Source organism: Rhizopus delemar, genomic scaffold (assembly GCF_000149305.1).
Source record: "Rhizopus delemar RA 99-880 supercont3.1 genomic scaffold, whole genome shotgun sequence".
Classification (NCBI taxonomy): Eukaryota; Fungi; Mucoromycota; class Mucoromycetes; order Mucorales; family Rhizopodaceae; genus Rhizopus; species Rhizopus delemar.
Window position 1 is genome coordinate 5,245,890 of NW_027137827.1, and position 20,038 is coordinate 5,265,927.

The window sequence follows — 20,038 nt, forward strand, 5'->3', positions numbered from 1 at the left end:
AAGTAGGTTGCTCGGTGCCATTACTGATTGAGAGCAGGCACATGAATTTACCGCGAATAAAGCAAACTTTCTCATCCTTTTTAATATACATGTGCAAATGTAAAAAATAAAAATAAAAAAGGTGTTTTAATAAAACATTTTATTTTTCAACAGTATAAATGCTAAGATCATCCAACCCAAACTCATCTTCTTCTTCTTCTTCTTCATCGTCGTCAGGGTATCTTTTATTAGGGTTGGTATTTAGAACCGATGGGGACTATGATAAAGTATAAATTAAGCAACTAAAAATAGAATGAGTTCAATTATACTCACAGGAAAATCTTCTGTGAACTGTTTAAATACATCAGTGCCCAAGAAACGATTCAAGGATGACCTTGGCGTCAAAGAAGGATCAAAGTCTTTCTTTCTTGTGGATGGCTCTGATGCTCTTCTTTCGGGACTAACAGCGCTCACAAGGAATCCGCCAGCTCGCCTCATGGTTGGCTTGCCATCTACTATGGACCGATTGACTTTATCAATCGCTTGTTTTGTAGCTTCACCCACGCGATCTTTCTCATGCTGCTTGCTTCGGATCACTTCAACAGTTTTAAACATGTTATCAAGTGAATTTTGCCTTGTTGTCTTTGATGCTTTTTCCTCTGCCAATAATTCTAATAACGTCTTTTCATTTGCTTTAGGCTTCTCTAGTTCTTGGCCTAATAAACCAAAAGAAATTAAAGACCAAATGCAGGTTGGCTATGTAAATGGCTTACTCATATAATCGCGAAGGAGAAGAGGAATATTAGCACCATCTAGGTAAGTTGTAGGAACTAACTCATCATAGTAATTCTCTCTTAATTCGTCTGTGAATTCCGGTATGTCCTTTTTGAACCTGTTAAAAGATGGTAAAGGAAACGCCTTTTTATGTTTTAACGCAAACACTTACCAATTTTCTAATAAATAAAGAAAATTATATACATCTTTATCTACTTCATCAAGTTCACTATCTACTTTTAGAGCAATTTCCATAGTGGGTGGCAAAATGGCAGTTGTTTCGTAATTGCCAGAAGCTTGCTTTATAAAACTTTTTACTTTCTGTTCTGATGATTGGCTATTCTCTGATAGATGTTTTCTCGTTAACTGTGCCAAGAAACAATATAAAATAGTATTGATTCTTGCACTAATTATTGTCGATTAATAAGAAGGTGTGATCATTTTGGCTTTGTAATAAACTTACTCTGTTACTCTCAACAAGATTAAATTCTCTTCTTCCGTTTCATCATCAAGCTCTTGCTCTTTAATTTTTTGCCACCAGTCGTATATGTAACCATCTTCCTTTTCATTCGTACCGGGCTTCTCTGCTATTCTATTCACTTTAATTTTAAGTTGATGCTTATCATCCAGCTTATGACATTCTTGTGCAATGCTCTTTAATACTTCAATAATCTCTTGAGCAGAACTCACTTTCTTTTCAACCATGTGTTTAACAAAATGATCAACCATATATGTAAACATATCAATGTCATTCTATATATAAAGTATGTCAACTCAACTTTTATTATGAATAAGAAATCTATTACCTTTCTTTCGTATAGAGTTTCAAAGTATAAACCTTCAATTGCTTCTTTAAATCCATTAGTATTATGAGGCAACTTGATGACCATTTCCTCCTCTTCTTCTTTCTGAGTGCCACCATCATTTGTCTTTTTACTTCCAGACTTGTTGTTCTTTTCTTCGTCCATTTGCTTTTTATGCTCCAGTACAATCTGCTTCAACTCATCTGAAGGAGTCACATTTAACGGCATTCTTTCTCTTTTATCCGCCTTCACACCATGATAAATCTCATGCAGGGTAGATATGGATTGCTTGTGAAAAAAGATGTTCAAGGTCTCTGCAGAATGGTAAGAAAGTGATTCGACCGGAGGTATCTGCGTAATATTCAGAAAACGAACAACAGCACAGCCTTTGGTCATTGGCAAGATGCACATCACTTGGTTGGTCACTTTTGCTTTCTTAAAAGGGATTAGTTGAGCCATTCCTATCTGTCCATTTGTATAGAGGCCATCCATAAAATCCATAAAGAGGGTACAAGGACCATTATCAAAATCAGGAATCATGATGAAATCATTGTCTTGCTGATCCAACCGGGTATAACGAAGCCAGGAAAGGTCAAATTGGGCACGGTCAATAGCTGGGTGGAGCTCAATAGTAGAGCATAAAGAGAAAATATACGGATTGTAGTTTGTGTTTGATTTGTAAAATGGGTGAATGTGTGCCTTACCAACGCTTCGTCCCTTCCACGTCTTGAGTGGGCCTTTCCAGAGCGGATAAGCATTGCTACGGATAACAGAGGTGTTTTGGGCAAGTAACGATTTATCAAAATCTCGCTTTGTATCAAATTGAGAAGAATAAGATCCTTGGGTAGACAATTGACTATCTTGCTGTGTATTTATCAAATGCCTCTTTTTTATTGGGCGGCTCTCAGGATGATGTGAAGGTAGTATCATTCTTCTTGGTGTTAAAAGTTCTTGAAGTTCAGGAAAAAAATGATAGCCATATCTGTTGTAATTCTGTATAAGTGAGTTGAATAAGATGTAACGTCCATTGAACTCTTGAAGTGACAATTGAAAACCGCGACCGATAAAGTCGTCATATAACTTTTGCTGTACCATAACTCGATCAAACTTAAAGTCAGTATCTACTAAATTAAAACCAATATGTCTTTGTCTGAAGCTTTCAGAAAAGGTACTGACCAGTTCACGCTTCATGTTAATGAATAGTTCACTGGCCTCAGGAAAACCAGCATGGTAACTTTTCTTATCACCTTTCACATTTGTAAAGAAGTGGGTCAAGTCAGGAAAAGTGTGCGGTAGAGGCATGAATGCATAGACATGATGTTTTTGTTGTGGAGGATGTTTTTTGCTATTATTTCTACTTTTGACAATATTGTGGTCAACTTCCCATGAAAAGTCACCAAAAAGTTCTTTCATGACTTGTTTAAGACGCGTGAAAGGCGCGTCACTTGAGTTAGAAGAGGAATAGTTGTATCGTTCACAATCTTTTTCAATTAGATCTTTGACATCGACAAGATCCTCAAGCTCATAAAGTTCTGGTGTGTTGGAAAGCATGTAATTTGCTAGAGTATCAAATAATCGATAACTCCAAACAATTGTCTTTGATTGATCTTGCAAATGGTAGTAAAGACAAATGCGTTGAAGAGCTAATTTTAGCTGTTTGGTTGACAAATGATCTTTTAATATGCACTGAATGTCGATCAAGAAAATGATTTTTGTAGTGTCCATGTTGAAAAATGTAAATAAGATAGAGATTGAAGAGGAACAAAAAAAACTTGATAGCAAGAGCTCTTAGAAAGTCACTTTATTCTCACTCCCTTTAAACTTAACAGAAACAATCAACTAATTGACATTCTATAAAAAACCTGGTGTTACCCAAAAGGATACAACGCTTAAAAATGTTTTATTATCATGAATAGAAAAAAACATAACCTGTACTTTCTTTCCCTTTTTACTCTGTATATCAATGGTTAATTAGAAAAGGAAAAAAAAAAAAAAAAAGTTTTGCAAAAAAAGATCTTTATTGTAAAAATAAAAAGCAACACATCCCATACTCACAATCACCACATAGAAAAACACAAAAAAAAAAAACATACCGAGGAAGAGAGATTTACCCATTTGTTTGAAATATACAAAGTCCACCAACCCTGTGAAAAGAAAACGTAAATTGATACAAACCTGAATCTGACTAAACATGTAATTTATACATATGCAAACGTCATGCAAGGGACCATGAAGATTAGGTTGGTGGCTGTATCTAAAGTATGTGTTTGTACGAAAAAAGAAAACACATTGCGACGCATGCATTACCATGATCCGCTCTTAAGGGTATGATCTCAGCCAAATTGATTAACAACTTGGCACCCCTCGGTTGTTCTTTTTATGTACAACATTAGTCAATAAAACAAATACTTGCCCTTACGCATAGCTTTCTTCAGGTGAGGTAATCTAGTGAGTAGAGAAGAAGCCATAGATCTGTTTGATTTACCTTTTCTTCTCTTTTTTTTTGTACCTGAAGAAAAACCAGAGGCGATACGAACAATATATAAATTTATTTTCTTCTTCTAGAACCAGATTTTTGCTGTTACATTGGATTAAAGATACGGTCAATCTCTTCGAGCGTCTTGCCTTTTGTTTCAGGAAGGAAGAAACTTCCAAAGAATAAGAGAGTACAACAACCACCAAAGAAATAATAACCACCATAGATTGTATTTGTCATAAAAATAGGCATGATAAAGGTCATAAAGATACCAATAGCCCAATTCAAACCATAAGCAAGAGCAATGGTCTTTGCACGAGTTCGCATGTTTGATATTTCAGCAGGGTATATATAAGCAACAGGTCCCCAACTATAAGCATAGGCGGCTTGAAAGATAAAGACGAACGCAATGACGCAGTTTCGAGCATGGTCATTAGATAGACTTAGATTACCTTCATTGTCTACAGTGTTGAAGCCTTGGAAAATGCCACCTACCACATACATAGAAGCCCCCATGATAAAAGCACCTGAAGCAAACACACCTTGACGTCCAAGCTTGTCAATAAAAAGTAAAGTAAGCATGGTAAAAATCAAGACCAAGATGTTGCTTGCACCACTTGTTACCAAAGAGATTGCCACGTCGTTCAAACCAGCCTGTTGAAAGATTTGTGGTGTATAATAACTAATGGAATAGGTTCCCGTGAAAGCAGCGCCGTTACCAGTAAACAAAGCATACATAGTACGCTTCAAATTACTACCTCGGAAGCATTCAGCAAAGGTACGGTTACCAAATGATCGCTCAACTTCAATTTCTTCACAAATACTTCTAAATTCGTTCTTTACTTCAGGATCGTCAATAGTTGATTCATGTAACTTGGCCAAGACCTCCAAGGCTTCCTCTTCACGACCCTTATCAATTAACCAACGAGGAGAAAACGGTAACCAGTAAACAACAGAGAGCAACACACAGATAATGAGCTGAATCAGAAAAGGAACACGCCATGACCAGTCAGTAGTAAGATAAGATGTTCCAAAATTGACAAAAAACCCCGCAATGGTACCAATAGAAGCTGTGGCACTAAAAAGAGTAATCAAACGACCTCGGATATCAGGAGGAGCAATTTCTGTATGGTAAAGAGGAATAGCGTTTGTCAAAAATCCTTCACCAAAACCAACTAGTAAACGACCAGCCATTAATAGTCCAAAGTTGTAACCAATTGTTTCAAACAGAGCGCCAATAGCAAAAACCCATGTTCCAAGTAAAATAGTGTACTTTCGACCAATATAATCTACAAGAATTTGTTTTTAATGACCACAAACGCAAAAAAAAAAAAAAAAAAATTACCACAAACATTGCCAGATATTAAGCCACCAATAGTAGCTGTTAAGAGCATCATTGCTACAAGTAGTGCATTTCTATATTCAGTATCCACATTTAAAAATCTATTCACGAATGATTCAAGGACCATTGTTCCCGAAATAGCGCCCGTATCAAACCCTACAACAAACCCACCACCGGCAGCAATGATACCAGCCATATAAAGCGATTTACGCCCACCTCTGTGGATTTCATGTAGAGTAGGTAGAGATTCTTGATCTAAATCTTTGGTTTCGTTGCTTATCTTGGTACTCATAACAAATTGTTGGTGAAGAATAGAAAGAGAAGAAACAAAAAAAACAGCACATTTTTATTCTTTGAGTAACAAGGTGGCTTGCATCAGAAAAGATCCTAGAACGAGGCCTTTCCTTAAATAGGCAGAAACACCAAAAACATGATTTTTATGTTCTTTTGTGTTATCAAAGATATCTATTAGATTCCATGTTATGTATTATGGCCTGTCAATTCAATAACGAATCAGAGTAGTTTACTGTAATCGTAATACGAATATTAATGAAAACATATGATAAACAACATCAAATAGTGATTGAGAGATAGAGCATGACTGTTCTCATATTAATTTTTACTACATACACAGTGTTGTGACTCACTCAGAAAAAAAAAAGAGAATAACCTTCATGTAGAATAATAAAGCGATTTTCAATCATTCTTACAATGTACTGCTTATCATAAAAATGATCCCGAATTTTAGCGCACATTCTAAAATGGAAGAAGTGAGACATTTCTCAGCGCAGCCATTTGATTCCTTAAACTTCAAGGAAAACCAGTCAAGTTTTTTTCATAATTAGGAAACATTTCAATTCAAATTCTATGCAAAAGTCGATCCTGATAGCGGACAGATCTTTCTTTAAGCTGTCTTTAATCAAATACATGTGTGATTATCAGTAGATCATTTGTTTTTTATTGTTCCTAAAGATGTTGTACGCTTTATAATTAATGGACAAGTTTCATAATCTCCATCAGCCGAATTATTTTGTTTTCCTCTCAGTTTACATTAATTAATTTGTCCTGATCTGTTACTGTGGCTTGATCTATTGATATGCATGGTGTCAATAAGTAAAAAAAAAAAAATGAATTGGTAGTCTTGAATATATACAATATTTATTATAAACAATAATAGACAATAAGAAAATTATATTACACTTGTAGTAGGAGTGGATGTAAACTCTTCATATCTTGGTGTATATTCAGGTAATTCCAGGTCTACATTCACCGCATCATCTCCTCCACTTCCTACAATAACATGGCGGCTATTAGATGTTTCTGCTTCTGTTTCTATAAAGTTATTAGACGATGGCATATCAGATGTAACAGTTGAAGGATAATCTGTAATAATTACAGGAAAATGAAGTATGACAGGTTCAGCATTCATATTGGATAACTTTTGAAAATGAACAGTTAATCGACAACGATGACTTATTTCAAGAAACGGATCATATTGATGCGTGCGTATGGTTGGTGTTTTGGGATGACTGTCATTAGTGGATAGAGGAACTCGAATAAAGTGAGTATCTGAATAATCTGATAATGAAGGCATATGATATACAGCAGAAGGAAACTTTATGATGATGGGTGGTAAATTCTGAACACCTTGTTTTGTGCAAAATCTAGTAATAATTATTTAATAATCTCACGTCTCTTTCTTTTTCTTTTACCTGTAACTTTCTATTTCTTCTACAGCCAATTCAACTCGATCTATCTCTACTCGTTCTTTTTCTACACTGCATCGAAAAGCAGCCACTATTTCACCTGATTGAATAGCAGCCGCCTTGGGCAACTCAACTGACCACTCAAACCATTCTTTTATACCAGAATATTTCATCGTGGGAATCATTGCACTAGGACTAGGAAGATAATGTCTACAGATCGTTACTGTCTTGTGAGTTTTATATTTTTTGAAGAAAGCACCAGCCGAAAAGTTTGCAATAAGAGTATATTCTACAAAAGCATGATTGGTTCTATTGCTTGCTGGTAAATGGGATGGCAAATGAAGACCAAAACCAATCGATTCTTCACCTGAAAATATCAATTCTTTTTCAACTTCACAAATGGGTACAACTGTATTTATTCTCGTACTAGCTGAATCATTCATGTCCCCTGTAAACGCAAAAGAGAGAGATGATCTTGGTGCTTCGATATCAATACCAGCTTTGCCTACAAACTGAAGTGTCACTCGATTCCACTTTATTTTTCGATCATGAAAATAAACTGTGCCCATCAACTTGGTTCGAATTTGTGACATTGGATTATCTCGGCTGGCTGGACCAATAAAATAAACTGGAGAATCATTGATTTGAAGTTCCACCGGTAAATGCTTTTCAGTTTCATTAGTAAACCTTTTCATGGCTTGATATTAAAAGAAAGAAACAAAAATAAAATAAAAAAGCTAAACAAATTTTTATAGTGGGACAAGGGTAAGCAATACACACAAAAAAGGTAAAAGCTGAATGGGGAAATATCAAATAGATCAAATTGACCAATTAAAATATTCAAACTTTTATTTAAATGCGGGAGAAATTGTATGCTACATCATGTTCTTGTTTGTGTGTATTTTTTTAATAAAGGATGCGTGTCTGAATGTTTGCACGAGTGGCAATTAAAGCATCATAAAGGCCTTTAAGATCTGTTACATTAGCTATATCTGCCATAACATAAGCTATGTTTCCTTTTGAATCAGAATATTGCTTTTCTACATTGTGGTCAGCAAATATTTCATTAAGCTCCTATAAAAATCACATTTAGTTTATGATTTAAGTGAATCTATAATAAAGCATACCTTGAGAACACCGGGTATATTTTGATGAATATGCAACACACGAACAATATTCTTGTCGTCTTCACGAATAGCTCTTAGGTCAATCTCTGGAAAATTGACTGCATTAAGTGAGGTACCGTCATTTGTATATTTAGTTAATGCTTGAGAAACTTCAATTCCGATCATCCTTTGTGCTTCTTCTGTAGATCCACCAATATGGGGCGTCATTATCACATTAGGACATTGAAGTAACTCTGGATAATAATCAAAGTGAGGTCCATTTGAGGCCGGTTCTTGAGGAAACACATCCACAGCAGCACCAGCAAGATGACCGGATTGAAGGTATTTGATGAGAGCAGGGATTTGAACAACAGTGCCACGAGCGTTATTAATAAGGTAAGAGCCCTTTTTCATTTGTTTGATTTCATGATCGCCAATCATATTCTTTGTTTCTTCTGTCTCTGGTACATGCAAAGAAACAAAGTCAGAAATAGCCAAGAGTTCATCCAAGCTATCCACAGGCTTTGCTTGTCCAATTGGCATGATTTGAAGAATATCATGAAAGTAAACAGTCATTCCCATCGCTTCAGCCAACACGGATAATTGAGAGCCAATATGTCCGTAACCAACAATACCCAGAACTTTGCCGCGGATTTCAAAACAGTTTTTTGATAATTTATTCCAAATTCCTTGATGCATTTCGTTGTTTCGATCACCTAGTTGACGAGCTAATGTAATAATTTCTCCAATCACAAGTTCAGCCACAGAGCGAGAATTACTGAAAGGTGAGTTAAAGACAGCAACCTGTTATGATTATTAATACAACTTGTTATTAATGTAAATATAATGCTTTACCCCTTGATTAGCAGCTGCCTGAAGATCTACTTGATTTGTACCAATACAAAAGCAACCAATGGCTAAAAGGTTCTTGGCTTGTTCAATCACTTGCTTTGTCAATTTAGTCTTTGAGCGGATGCCAATGATGTGCACATCCCGAATCTTTTCTAATAGTTCTTCGCCAGCTAAAGCTTTTGAATATGTTTCAACCTGTTCAATACATTAGTTTCTTTTATAATAAAATCATTATATTTGTTTACCTGATAACCTTGTTTCTTGAATGCTTTTATAGCTGTTTCATTAATATTTTCTAATAATAAAATCTTGACTTCATTTGTATTAAATGGACGAAGTACTTTTGGCTTTGTTTGAGTAAATGAACTAGAACGAGTACGCTTTGTTTCTTGAACAGGAATTTCCTTGACAATAGTAGTAGCTGTAACCATTTTTATATTCTTTGTATTTAAAGTAATAAATAAAAAGGAAGAGAGAGAGAGAGGGAGGAAGCTGATTTATCTTGTATTTTATATATGATTTTCTTCCCTTTAGATGTATTTCGCTCAATTGCGCAATATCTCAGATATCATTAAAGGATTATCTTTAACGGAGTTTCCCTTTCTGCTCCAAATGAGTCATTTTTTTGAAATTTGGGTTTTTTTTTAAATTGAATAGAGAAAAGTCATTTTTAAGATCAAGATATGTTATCTTATTTCTTCATTGATGAAACGTTGAGATAAAATAGGGCTGATAAATGTCGACTTATTTCCTCATCAGCGAGATTAGAAGAGATGAAGTCATATTAAAGGAGTTATTTAAATGTATTTCATTGGTTATTAAGATCTATCATTTGATTTCTACTAGCAAATGGCAGAAGAAGCACCATCTTGTATGACGCAAATCAAAGCATTGCCATTTAAACACGTAGTAAGACTTTATAGGGACATATTCTATTGTATTTTGTAATACAATTTAAAAAGCCTTTTTTATATAAACTTGATTGTTACTTCTTGTTTTCTTCTTTTTATTTTTGTATCTGTTCAGAAAATGATTGTTTAAAAAGTAACTGTTTTTCCTTTGTAAATTTTTTCTTTTTTTTTTTTTACATGTTATTTTCTGATATTATTAGTATACATAAAAAGCTATTTAGAGTTTTCTTTAAAGCTCTTGAATAAAAATAAAATAAAAATGAAACATTTTCATGTTTCAATCAAATGAAATATTGTTATTTTAGTAAATGGCCGGTGTTTCATTTTTTTTACAATTGAAATTGATGCATTTTCATTTTCTTTTTTTGGTTTCAATGTGCAGTAATGGATGCAAGAAAGAGGAAACGGGCAGATAATAGAAACAGACTCAAGGTTGGAAGAGCCTGTTATACTTGTAGAGCAAAAAAGATAAAGGTATTTAGTAAAAGCAAACAAAGCAAAAGACATTAAATATTCCTCTCAGTGTGATGGATTACGACCATGCATGCAGGTAATGAATAGTCAATACTCTTACTCATTTTTTTGGTACATGTACAAATATTCTGTTTGTTAACTAATAATAATAATAATAGTGCAAAGGTATTAAAAAAAGAAAGAGAAATAATAGGGTTGAAGATAAATCAAGACAACGACAACTTAACATTACATAGCTCGTGGAATAGATTGCTCATTTTATAAAGATGGCTCACTAGAAACAGACACGGATGGAACTATGCACCAGAAGTTCAATGAAAAGATGATAAAAGAACCAATAAAATATAACAGCCCACCATCAGAACAGGCCATTTTCTTTTCAGAACAAATAGACGAGAATCACGCAAAGTTAAAAAGAAAAGGACCAATGTTGGAATCAAGAGTGAGCAATATGCTTGCCTGTTTAGGCGACGTATTAAAAAAGACCCCCTCTACGGATGGAACGAAACTGTCTGAGAAACTTTGGCCACCTGCAGGTTCATTTGGCAACTTTATTGTATGGACAGCTGAACCACCCTTACCAAGCAGATACTCTGGTTCGATCGAAATGCCGTCAGCGGAGATTCAGATGGCTCTGATCGATAGTTTCTTTCAGACACGACATCAAGTGCTTCAATGCATGATACCATCGTATTTTTATGAGCAGCTTAAAGTAAAAGGGCTGTTTATCACCCCATTACTGTTGAATGCCATTTATGCACTTTCGGCTCGATTTGCAAATATACCCAATTGTCCCAAGGCAGACATCTTTTTTCACAGAGCCAAGCGGTTAATTGAGGATTTTATGGACGTACCACGTCTTAGCACCACTATTGCTGCATATTTGCTCAGTCTTTATGAGCCTCCTGCTGACATCTATCGTCCTGGATCCCATCATTGTCGACAGTGGCTTTTTTCTGGTATGGCCTTTCGTATGTGCCTTGAATTAGGACTTTATGATGAGAATAATGTGGATCCGAACTTATCTCTTGTAGAGAAAGAATTACGAAGACGCGTGTTTTGGTCATGTTACTGTTTGGATAAGCTCCAAAGCTCAGGATGGGAACGACCTTGGATGCTGCGGCATACATTCGTTAGGATACATCTACCATCCCCTTTACCTGAAGAGAGCAAAGAAGAGCAGTTCAACATAAAAGTATTTGTACAGCATATTAAATTCACTATTATTATAGAGCAAGACTTGGAATTGAAAAACAAGAATAGATCAAGTCTGAGTCATTATTCGAAAGAAAATACAACACAACAAGATATTTGCTCTATCTTTACAGATCACTTTAACAAGTGCATTGACTTTTTTTATTCAATACCAACCGACATGCAATGGATCCCACGTACAGCTACAACAATCAAAGACATACTACAGCTTTCAAAGCCAACGCCGATAGTTGCACATTTACATATGTTCTTTCATATCCTCTTAATAGATCTATTAACAAAGATACCGGCTACAGATGTAAATAGGCCTCAATTAAGGATAGCTGCGACAGCCATCACACAGATATCATATTACTTATGTCAAGAACCTTCATGCATTCTTAAACTGGACTGCATTGCACACGCACTCATTAACGCTATCAAAATACACATGCTTTACTTAGAAGATGATGACATCTCTGTGGCAGAACAGGCCTGGCTCTTGTTTTACAGATCCATTTATTGCATGCAGCAACTCGTCAAATACGTAGTTATTCCAAACTGCCATAAGTTTTTACAACAAGTCTACCATGTCTATGGCATGGATTTGTCTGATTTTGATCCGAATGAACCATCTACAAAAAGACAAAAGCCTTCTTTTATTTACAATAACAACGACTCTCGTCAAAAGTCATTTACAAATTATAATACAGAACAGAAGATACCTTTGTTTCAATATCATCAGCCTTCACAATTTACACAAAATGATTTATGGTCATTACCAAAGCCAATCTTACCCACAATGAATCCAGAAGTGACAGTTCCTAGTCAATTAAATAGAGTTCAAGATGGTGTATATGGAAGATGGCCCAATGATGATAGCAATGATACTGAAAGACAATCGATTGATAATAACAAGCTAAATACTTACTTACAAAACAATTACAATGGAATAATAAACAATTACCCTTAGACACTTGTTATTTTGACAACGTAAACAAACAGCTCCCTCCCCCATTTTAAAAGCAAACCCCCTTTTTTTTACGAATTTTAATTTATAAAATGGGATAGTTTTTAAGAAGAACCAACATAACCGTCTTTTTCAAGCAACAAGATGACTTCATGTATAGCTTGTGAAACGGATTGTTTAGTAATGTCCACGGTAAGGTCAGGATGAGTAGGAAGTTCATAAGGAGCAGCTAAGCCAGTGAATTCCTTAATTTCACCCCTCATGGCACGTTCATAGATACCATCACGATCTCTTTTGATACATTCCTCCAGTGGCGTAGAGACATGAACCAGATAGAATCTACCAAACTGAGAGATCATCTTTCGGGCAGACTCACAAGCGGCAGAGTAAGGAGCAATGGTGCCATGATGACAGCGGCCCCTGCTCTTGTTAATTCGCCAGCAACAAAGGCTTGACGAGAAATGTTGATGTCACGATCTCGCTTGGAGTAACCTAACTCGGAAGACAGCTCAGCACGCGTGTTTTCACTCAACAAGGATACAGATCGAGTGGACTCTTGGTTCAAGGAAACTTGCAACGCGCGAGCAATGGTGTTTTTACCAGAGGCATGGAGACCTGTGAAAAAGATGGTAAAGCCTTGTCTGCTGCGAGGAGGATGTGACTGACGCAAGACTTGGACAACCTCAGGATAAGAGAACCATTCGGGAATGGGCAGACCGGTCTTGAGACGGTGACGAAGCTCGGTGCCACTGATATTTAATGTCTTGACACCCTGGGGTACTTCATCAGCCGGGATATATTCATCTGTATCGGCACAGTAGGTCATCATCTGAAATGGAACAATCTCAATTCCTATCTCGTCCTTGTATTTCTCAACCAGAGCCTGGGCATCCTAAGGCCCGTAGAAATCAACCCCCTGGCTGTTCTTACCAGGCCCAGCATGATCACGTCAGATACTAAAATGAGTCACGCCATGATTCTTACGGATCAATGCGTGCCAGATGGCTTCACGAGGTCCACCCATGCGCATGGCTAAGGGTAATAAACTCAACTCGGCCATTCCATTAGGATATTTTGGCATAAGCGCCTTATACACACGGACACGTGTATAATGATCAATGTTTCCAGGCTTGGTAAGACCAACAACAGGGTGGATAAGCAAGTGTGTCTTACGCTGTCGAGCAGCACGCACAGTGAGCTCACGATGAGCACGATGCATGGGATTACGCGTCTGAAAGGCGACAACACGAGTCCAGTGAAGTTTCTTGAAGTGATCACGAAGCTCGGTGGGTGTATCTAATACGTTTTATTAGCTGTATAACATAGCATACATATAAAGATTTACATCTGTTTGCAACATAGTCATAATGAGAAGGTGGCTGAATGGCTTCAAGTGAACCACCTATATTAAACTCCTTTGCGATATTATGAAGGTAGTTGACAGCAGGATGAGCAATGTCATCTGCACCATAAACCGACTTGGCTTCTTTTGGCTTGTTAGGGCGATATATATCTTCGATAGTCAAGATAGCTAATGGCTCGTAGTCTCTAGAGTCCAGCAATGCAATACGTTTTGATGGCTGGATCCCACTTTTGTTTAATTCTTCTTTACTGACATCTAAGGTAATTGGAATTGGCCATAATAAACCATTGGCAAGTCGCATGTGTTCAACAACACTGACGGAACTAAGTAAAACTTTCATCAAAAATAAATTCGTTTTTACCTATTATAATTGCTTTCATTTAAAAAGCCCTCAAGAGGAGAGAAACCTCCATTCAAGAGAAGTTCAAGGTCACATAATTGACGATCTGTTAATACAACAGAGGGTAAACTTTGCGCTTCAGCCCATAATGCTTTTTGTTTGTGAGCATCACGCAAATAAAGATCTTTAAGGATTCCACCATGAGGAGCATTTGCCATTTTATGTATTAAAGAAAAGAAGAAAAATGATACAAAGAGACATTTGAGTGCTGTTTTTTATTTCACGTATGAATGATGTGATGAATGATGCACATGATGGCGCAATTAGCTTTATCCAATAAGAAATTAGGGCATTGAAAACTATACAGTACTTTGAATTAAGCGATTGGATAAGATTGTTTCTAGAATACAGCCATTGTACTTGTCAATGAACGGTTACTGAACTTTCAGGTACAATGATGGGAATGCGGCTCGGATTTACATTTTTCCGGTGTTAAGTTTATGCAATATCCTTCCCCATCCCTGAAAATCATCCTATATATCAGCTCTTTAATTGAACAATAAATTTATTTTCTGTAAGTGATTTTATATTGAAATGAAAATGTTTTATAGGATGATTCATTACACATAGAATCTCTCTCAGGATACACAAAGTTGATCTATAGTCATACGATCATTAAAATAGAAAAGATCAGTGAATGCGACAAAAGAAGTAAGCTAATGATTGCTTATAAAAGAGACTATGTGTACTATTAGAATAAGTAGTAATAAAGAAAAGAAGCTGAAAAGAGAAAGAAAATAAGAAAATTGTAGTCAACTTTATAGTGGGATTAATCAACAAGTTCTAATTACAGAATAGTTTCAGGAGATTTGTGCAGCCTTTCAATTTCAAACACAGGGCATAACGTAATTGATGCTATTGCTATCAAATACAATGTTATCTAGGATATGTGACCAATACTATTCATATAGCCTGATCGTTGGAGCTTCATTTCAAAAAAAGCCTTTCAACTTGGACGCAATCTTTAATAACTTAATTTTCTACTGGTTAGTAAAACACAAGGAATGATTTCTGAAGCAACAAAAGAAATCTATTTGTTTTTTAAAGACTATATTAATTTTATAGGAGCTCAGTGACAATATATAACTTTAATTACAAGTTGTCTGATAATATTGTATTAGTAGTAATTATATAGGGTTATAAAGCTATGAATAACTTCAAAAGCCACTTACAGATTAACTATCAAGGGGGAGGGGAGGGGAGTTTATGTGTGTAATTAAATGCATTATGTATACATGCAGTATATACACAAAACCATGGTAGATCTCTTTTCTTCTTGCTCTTTTCATTTTTTCTTCTTTATTACCTTTCTCAAGTCGATCAAAAGCATATAATTCATAATCACACAAAATGATACAGCCTACCAACCATTGTTCATTGAACGAACATCCTATTCGTCTTTCTATTGCAGAGCGTTTTCTATCTACCAACTATTATAGTCATCAGAGTGAGCATTCAGCAGAAGATCTCGACACAAGCATACCCTCCTCATGCTCGTTCTATTCTAGCTCATCGCGTAAAGATACTTTTTAATATCGAATGTATATTTATACAGAATATGTACTTAAACTACAATAATAGACAACAGTATGTGTTCTGTAACAGACGATGAAATAAAAGAAGAGAGTTGTTGTGATTTCCGAGAAGAAAAGAATTGCAGTGCATGCAACCATTACAAGAATAAAAGAATAAAAAAGGAAGCTAAGGATATACAGATACCTATAGAAAAAGAAGAAATAGACAATACAGAAACACCGGTTAAAGCAATTGGTAATATCGAATACTGTGCCAAAAAAAACACGAAAAGTAGATTGGTTTGTAGCAAAAAACCTTTGTGCGCTATTGTTTCATTTACGTTGATCATCATGCTTGCTATTGCTGCCTTCTTACTCTGGCCACGTATACCACTGGTTCGCATAGATGGAGCCAGGCTATTGTCGCCTGTAAAGACAAGTGAAATACATCATGGACTGACGAGTGATATAGTGTATGAGACTTCTTGGCTGTTGAAGCTAACAATGGACAACCGACAGAATTATATGACAACGCGGTTTAATAAAATGCAGATCATAGCAAAAGATTCATTAACGGAACGCATGATTGGAAAGGGACATGAGCAGCCTGTTTATTTACCAGGAAATACTATATCCACTGTTGAATTGCCATTGTATGTCAACTATCAAGCTTCGGATCCATTTGACGCAACTCTGATGAATTTAGTGAAGGCTTGTAATAACACTGGCAGCAATAGCAGCCATGATGCCCTGTCAATTCATTTCTCACTCACCTTGTATATTTTCATGTTGGACCGGTTTGGATACACTCCTACAATAACTGTAGTTCCTGCTACAGGAGGGTTTTATTGTCCCTAAAGCATCCTCTTTACTTCAATAGCTTGTCTATTTTAATAAACCCTTGTTATTTATTTGTAACCCTAATACATAACCAGTTGTATTTTTAATGGAAATTTGCAGTTGTATAAACAGCTCTATTTGCTTTTAATGTAAAGCAAATTTGAGTATTTTTGTCATCTCATAACCAAGTACCAGGCAACAGGCCCTAATCCAAAGAACCCTTTTAAATACAATGTTATCGATCTAATCTCGCTTTTGATCGTACTAAATTCGGTATCCTTTTGTAGGCTATATTGATTGCACTTTGTCGATTTTTTTTTAAAAAGAATTTTTTATAATTAAAAATAGCTTTTATTATAGCTTATCAGTAATTTCAAAAGTTTCCATGCATAAATCTCTTGAACATACTGTATATCGATGCAGCTGAGCGATTTAGTTATATATTAACAAAAAAAAAATATTGTAGAGGGTAAAAAAAATGAGTAAATTCAATCTCGAAATCTTAGTATCGTCTACTTTGCTTTTTCTTCTTTGCCTTGTGTTCGCACAGGTCATCTTGACTTGGAATTTTATCGAATGAATGTCTTTATGTTTGGAAAACACCAGAAGCAAAAAAAAAAAAAAAAAAAAAAAAAAAAAGAGGGGGGGGGGAGGGAGTTCTTCAAAGTATGCTTGAATTGGTGAAGTAGGTAATGATAGTATATATATTTAATTGAATGCCCCTTCTTTTGCTAGATAGTCAAGAGACATTTAGTCTATAATGAATCGTGCATCTATTGTACGTTGAATTGATCACAGTTAACATTTATTACATTATCAGTTGCCAGTGACGGTCGAATCAATTGTGATTACCTTTAATAACCATCACAAGACTTAGGTAAATATAGGCTTTGAAAGAACAATAAATTGCAAGGTAGATTTTTTTTTTAAAAAAAAGCTAGTTTTTTAATGTTAGTTTGGCCCATTTTAACTCGTGTCATTGACTTCCTTTCTTTCTCGTCCTTACTTTGAATTGATTCTTTTACTGTTCTATCAGTACAATATTTTAAAGCACCATCCTTTCATTTATCAAAGAAAATGACATAAATTTTACAGCCATAGTCTTAAAAATCATGAAAACATAAAGGCCTTATTCATTTGCAACTTCAATAATAGTTTTATTAACTTTTGATATTTATTTCAGCAGTTTTTAGTGTTGATTAATATTTTTTTAATAAGAGAAATTGTGGGCATTACAAGTAAACAGTGAAAAATTATGTTATTTATCTTGCTGAATGACATATAAGCCAGCCATAGATCTTAAAGGACTTAGTGTATTATTATATGTGAAATAGACCCCCCTCTTCAATATGTGATGAAATAGATGGCTATTTAAACAAAAAAACAAATCAAAATAAATCATAATTGCAGTAACATAACAGATAAATTGATTTGTGAAGAAACACATTTAGTTTAACTCTTTATTATAGTAAACAATTTAGGTTTGTACAAAAGGTCTTGTGGTTAAATTAATCCACATATAAACAAGAATGCTATATAAAGCAAGTTGCTTTATTAAAATTTAAAAGTATAAAACAAAAGAAAAAAAAAACAAAGTCTTCTTGTTCTCCTCCCCTCTATCTCTTTTTATTTAATTATGGTTTTTCTCAAGACGTGGGAGATGGGGTTGATTGGATTGGTAATCGGATTAGTTTTAATTTTAAGCCTGATAATATCATGGATGATTTACCGTAGAAAAAGGAATCTGTCAAAAAGCAAAAGAGATGCACAGTCCTCAATTGATGAAATAGTGACAATCGAGAACAATAAAAACCTTGACAAAAAAACTGACTCTACAAACTTTACAGTTGACGAACAGCAACTGAACGCAGTACAAACAGCACTTTCCCCTCCAAAGCATCAAAGAAAAGACCTCTTTACTCCATCCAATTTAGATCAGCCAAGAATAGGACAGGGCAAGTTATTCTCTTTATCTCCTCCATTAGAAGATTACTCTGGTAGACCAAAAACCCCAGCTTCTATCATATCCCGTATAAGTGGCCATAGTCACCGAAAATCTATTCCTTTTCAAGTCAGTGTTGGCCAAATCTGGAGAGGACCGACACCACCATGGACAATGAGTAAATACTAAAAATAGAATCTTGTTTGGTCGTAATTAATATTTTCCGAGGGTCAAATAATAAAAAAGAATAGAGTATGGGATGTCTCAACTCTATGCATCTATCACTCTTTCCTTTGTATATTTTTTTTTAATAAAATGACGTCTAGAAATGGTTTATCGACAGATGTTCGCAGATTAATCATTGAATATCAACGTGTAAATGGAGGAGGATCAACAGAATACGATCGAAAGATTGTTTATAGAGTAGAGTGCAATGGTTGTTATTCTGTACTAAGTGATCGCTGCATGCGAGTAAATTGAACAAGTAATTAAAAATAGCGCATGATCTCATCCTTATTATTTTATTAGGCTGTATTATTATCAGATAGAACTGTTGACTTGTATTCTACAGATTTATTTCCAAATAGGTAACTGTGTCACTGTAAACAAGCAAACTTCTTTTTCCTTACAGCATTATACAGTGTAGGATTTGTTAATGGTGATTATTCAGCCTCTTACTGTGCATGTAGAGTGAGAGATATAGGATGCTTAGTTTGGTAAATAAGAAAAAAAAAAGAAGAGTAAAATAACAATAATAATTTTGAATTTTAGTGGAAAAGTTCTTGGATATCATGTCAACCTTCCTTGTAAAACCTGCTTAGCACAAGAAAACAATGGACATTACTGGATGTTCCGAAGTAGTGAAGTTCGAGCACAAGCCATTTTTATTGAAGGTAAAGAAACACATACTGAAATCTTATCCGACAAGGGATATTCATCTTTACATAAAAAAAAAGTAACCGAAACAATGGACTTCCCCTTGTATTGGGCATTTGTTCGTGCCACAGATAATTATGGCGGTGAATTTTTTGAAGGAGATGGTACCTATGCAGCCAAGCTATCTTGTAAGTTGGCTGTTAAGTTGCCTGCTTCTATTCCTCTCTTTGTTCGTGAACCGCGCCAGTTGTATATAGAAGCATATACTAATGATAATAAGATATCTCACTATCAATTCGCAAACTATTCAAGATAAAAGTAATAAAGCCACTTTAGCATCCATACACAGGTCCCCAATATTCGGTTGTCTGCAGAGGAGAGTTGTAGAGGGTCTTTATCAGCTTTTGTTCAAAGTCATTAAAATATTCCCAGGCACCTTTTTCTGCTCCATTAAACAAATAGCCTTGTTTAAGCACTCCTAGGCATCGAATCATATATTCTCGGGAAGTTTCAATC

General features: G+C 35.3%; 8 protein-coding genes across 8 annotated transcripts; 3 read left to right on the forward strand and 5 right to left on the reverse strand.

Annotated features, from left to right (window-relative positions):
• Positions 1–139: 139 nt before the first annotated feature.
• On the reverse strand, positions 140–3,281 carry RO3G_02035 (uncharacterized protein; the record flags this gene model as incomplete). Its single annotated transcript, XM_067656626.1, has 6 exons — positions 140–256; positions 313–695; positions 753–871; positions 926–1,159; positions 1,217–1,506; positions 1,560–3,281. The coding sequence occupies 6 exons, from the start codon at positions 3,279–3,281 to the stop codon at positions 140–142; spliced, it is 2,865 nt and encodes a 954-aa protein (XP_067512727.1).
• An 856-nt stretch (positions 3,282–4,137) lies between these two features.
• Positions 4,138–5,666, reverse strand: RO3G_02036 (uncharacterized protein; the record flags this gene model as incomplete). Its single annotated transcript, XM_067656627.1, has 2 exons — positions 4,138–5,321; positions 5,378–5,666. The coding sequence occupies 2 exons, from the start codon at positions 5,664–5,666 to the stop codon at positions 4,138–4,140; spliced, it is 1,473 nt and encodes a 490-aa protein (XP_067512728.1).
• Positions 5,667–6,563: 897 nt separating this feature from the next.
• On the reverse strand, positions 6,564–7,673 carry RO3G_02037 (uncharacterized protein; the record flags this gene model as incomplete). Its single annotated transcript, XM_067656628.1, has 2 exons — positions 6,564–7,038; positions 7,087–7,673. 2 exons carry the CDS (start codon positions 7,671–7,673, stop codon positions 6,564–6,566), a joined length of 1,062 nt encoding a protein of 353 aa, XP_067512729.1.
• Positions 7,674–7,986: 313 nt separating this feature from the next.
• RO3G_02038 (uncharacterized protein) lies at positions 7,987–9,469 on the reverse strand (the record flags this gene model as incomplete). The annotated part of the gene is made up of 4 exons (XM_067656629.1): positions 7,987–8,154; positions 8,208–8,990; positions 9,042–9,233; positions 9,284–9,469. 4 exons carry the CDS (start codon positions 9,467–9,469, stop codon positions 7,987–7,989), a joined length of 1,329 nt encoding a protein of 442 aa, XP_067512730.1.
• A 1,020-nt stretch (positions 9,470–10,489) lies between these two features.
• Positions 10,490–11,673, forward strand: RO3G_02039 (uncharacterized protein; the record flags this gene model as incomplete). The annotated part of the gene is made up of 3 exons (XM_067656630.1): positions 10,490–10,499; positions 10,660–11,618; positions 11,656–11,673. 3 exons carry the CDS (start codon positions 10,490–10,492, stop codon positions 11,671–11,673), a joined length of 987 nt encoding a protein of 328 aa, XP_067512731.1.
• Positions 11,674–12,691: 1,018 nt separating this feature from the next.
• Positions 12,692–14,508, reverse strand: RO3G_02040 (sulfate adenylyltransferase; the record flags this gene model as incomplete). Its single annotated transcript, XM_067656631.1, has 6 exons — positions 12,692–12,892; positions 12,964–13,479; positions 13,518–13,543; positions 13,572–13,883; positions 13,933–14,273; positions 14,312–14,508. 6 exons carry the CDS (start codon positions 14,506–14,508, stop codon positions 12,692–12,694), a joined length of 1,593 nt encoding a protein of 530 aa, XP_067512732.1.
• A 1,192-nt stretch (positions 14,509–15,700) lies between these two features.
• RO3G_02041 (uncharacterized protein) lies at positions 15,701–16,722 on the forward strand (the record flags this gene model as incomplete). The annotated part of the gene is made up of 2 exons (XM_067656632.1): positions 15,701–15,866; positions 15,932–16,722. The coding sequence occupies 2 exons, from the start codon at positions 15,701–15,703 to the stop codon at positions 16,720–16,722; spliced, it is 957 nt and encodes a 318-aa protein (XP_067512733.1).
• Positions 16,723–18,813: 2,091 nt separating this feature from the next.
• On the forward strand, positions 18,814–19,838 carry RO3G_02042 (uncharacterized protein; the record flags this gene model as incomplete). Its single annotated transcript, XM_067656633.1, has 4 exons — positions 18,814–18,824; positions 18,973–19,021; positions 19,175–19,233; positions 19,418–19,838. The coding sequence occupies 4 exons, from the start codon at positions 18,814–18,816 to the stop codon at positions 19,836–19,838; spliced, it is 540 nt and encodes a 179-aa protein (XP_067512734.1).
• Positions 19,839–20,038: the final 200 nt, after the last annotated feature.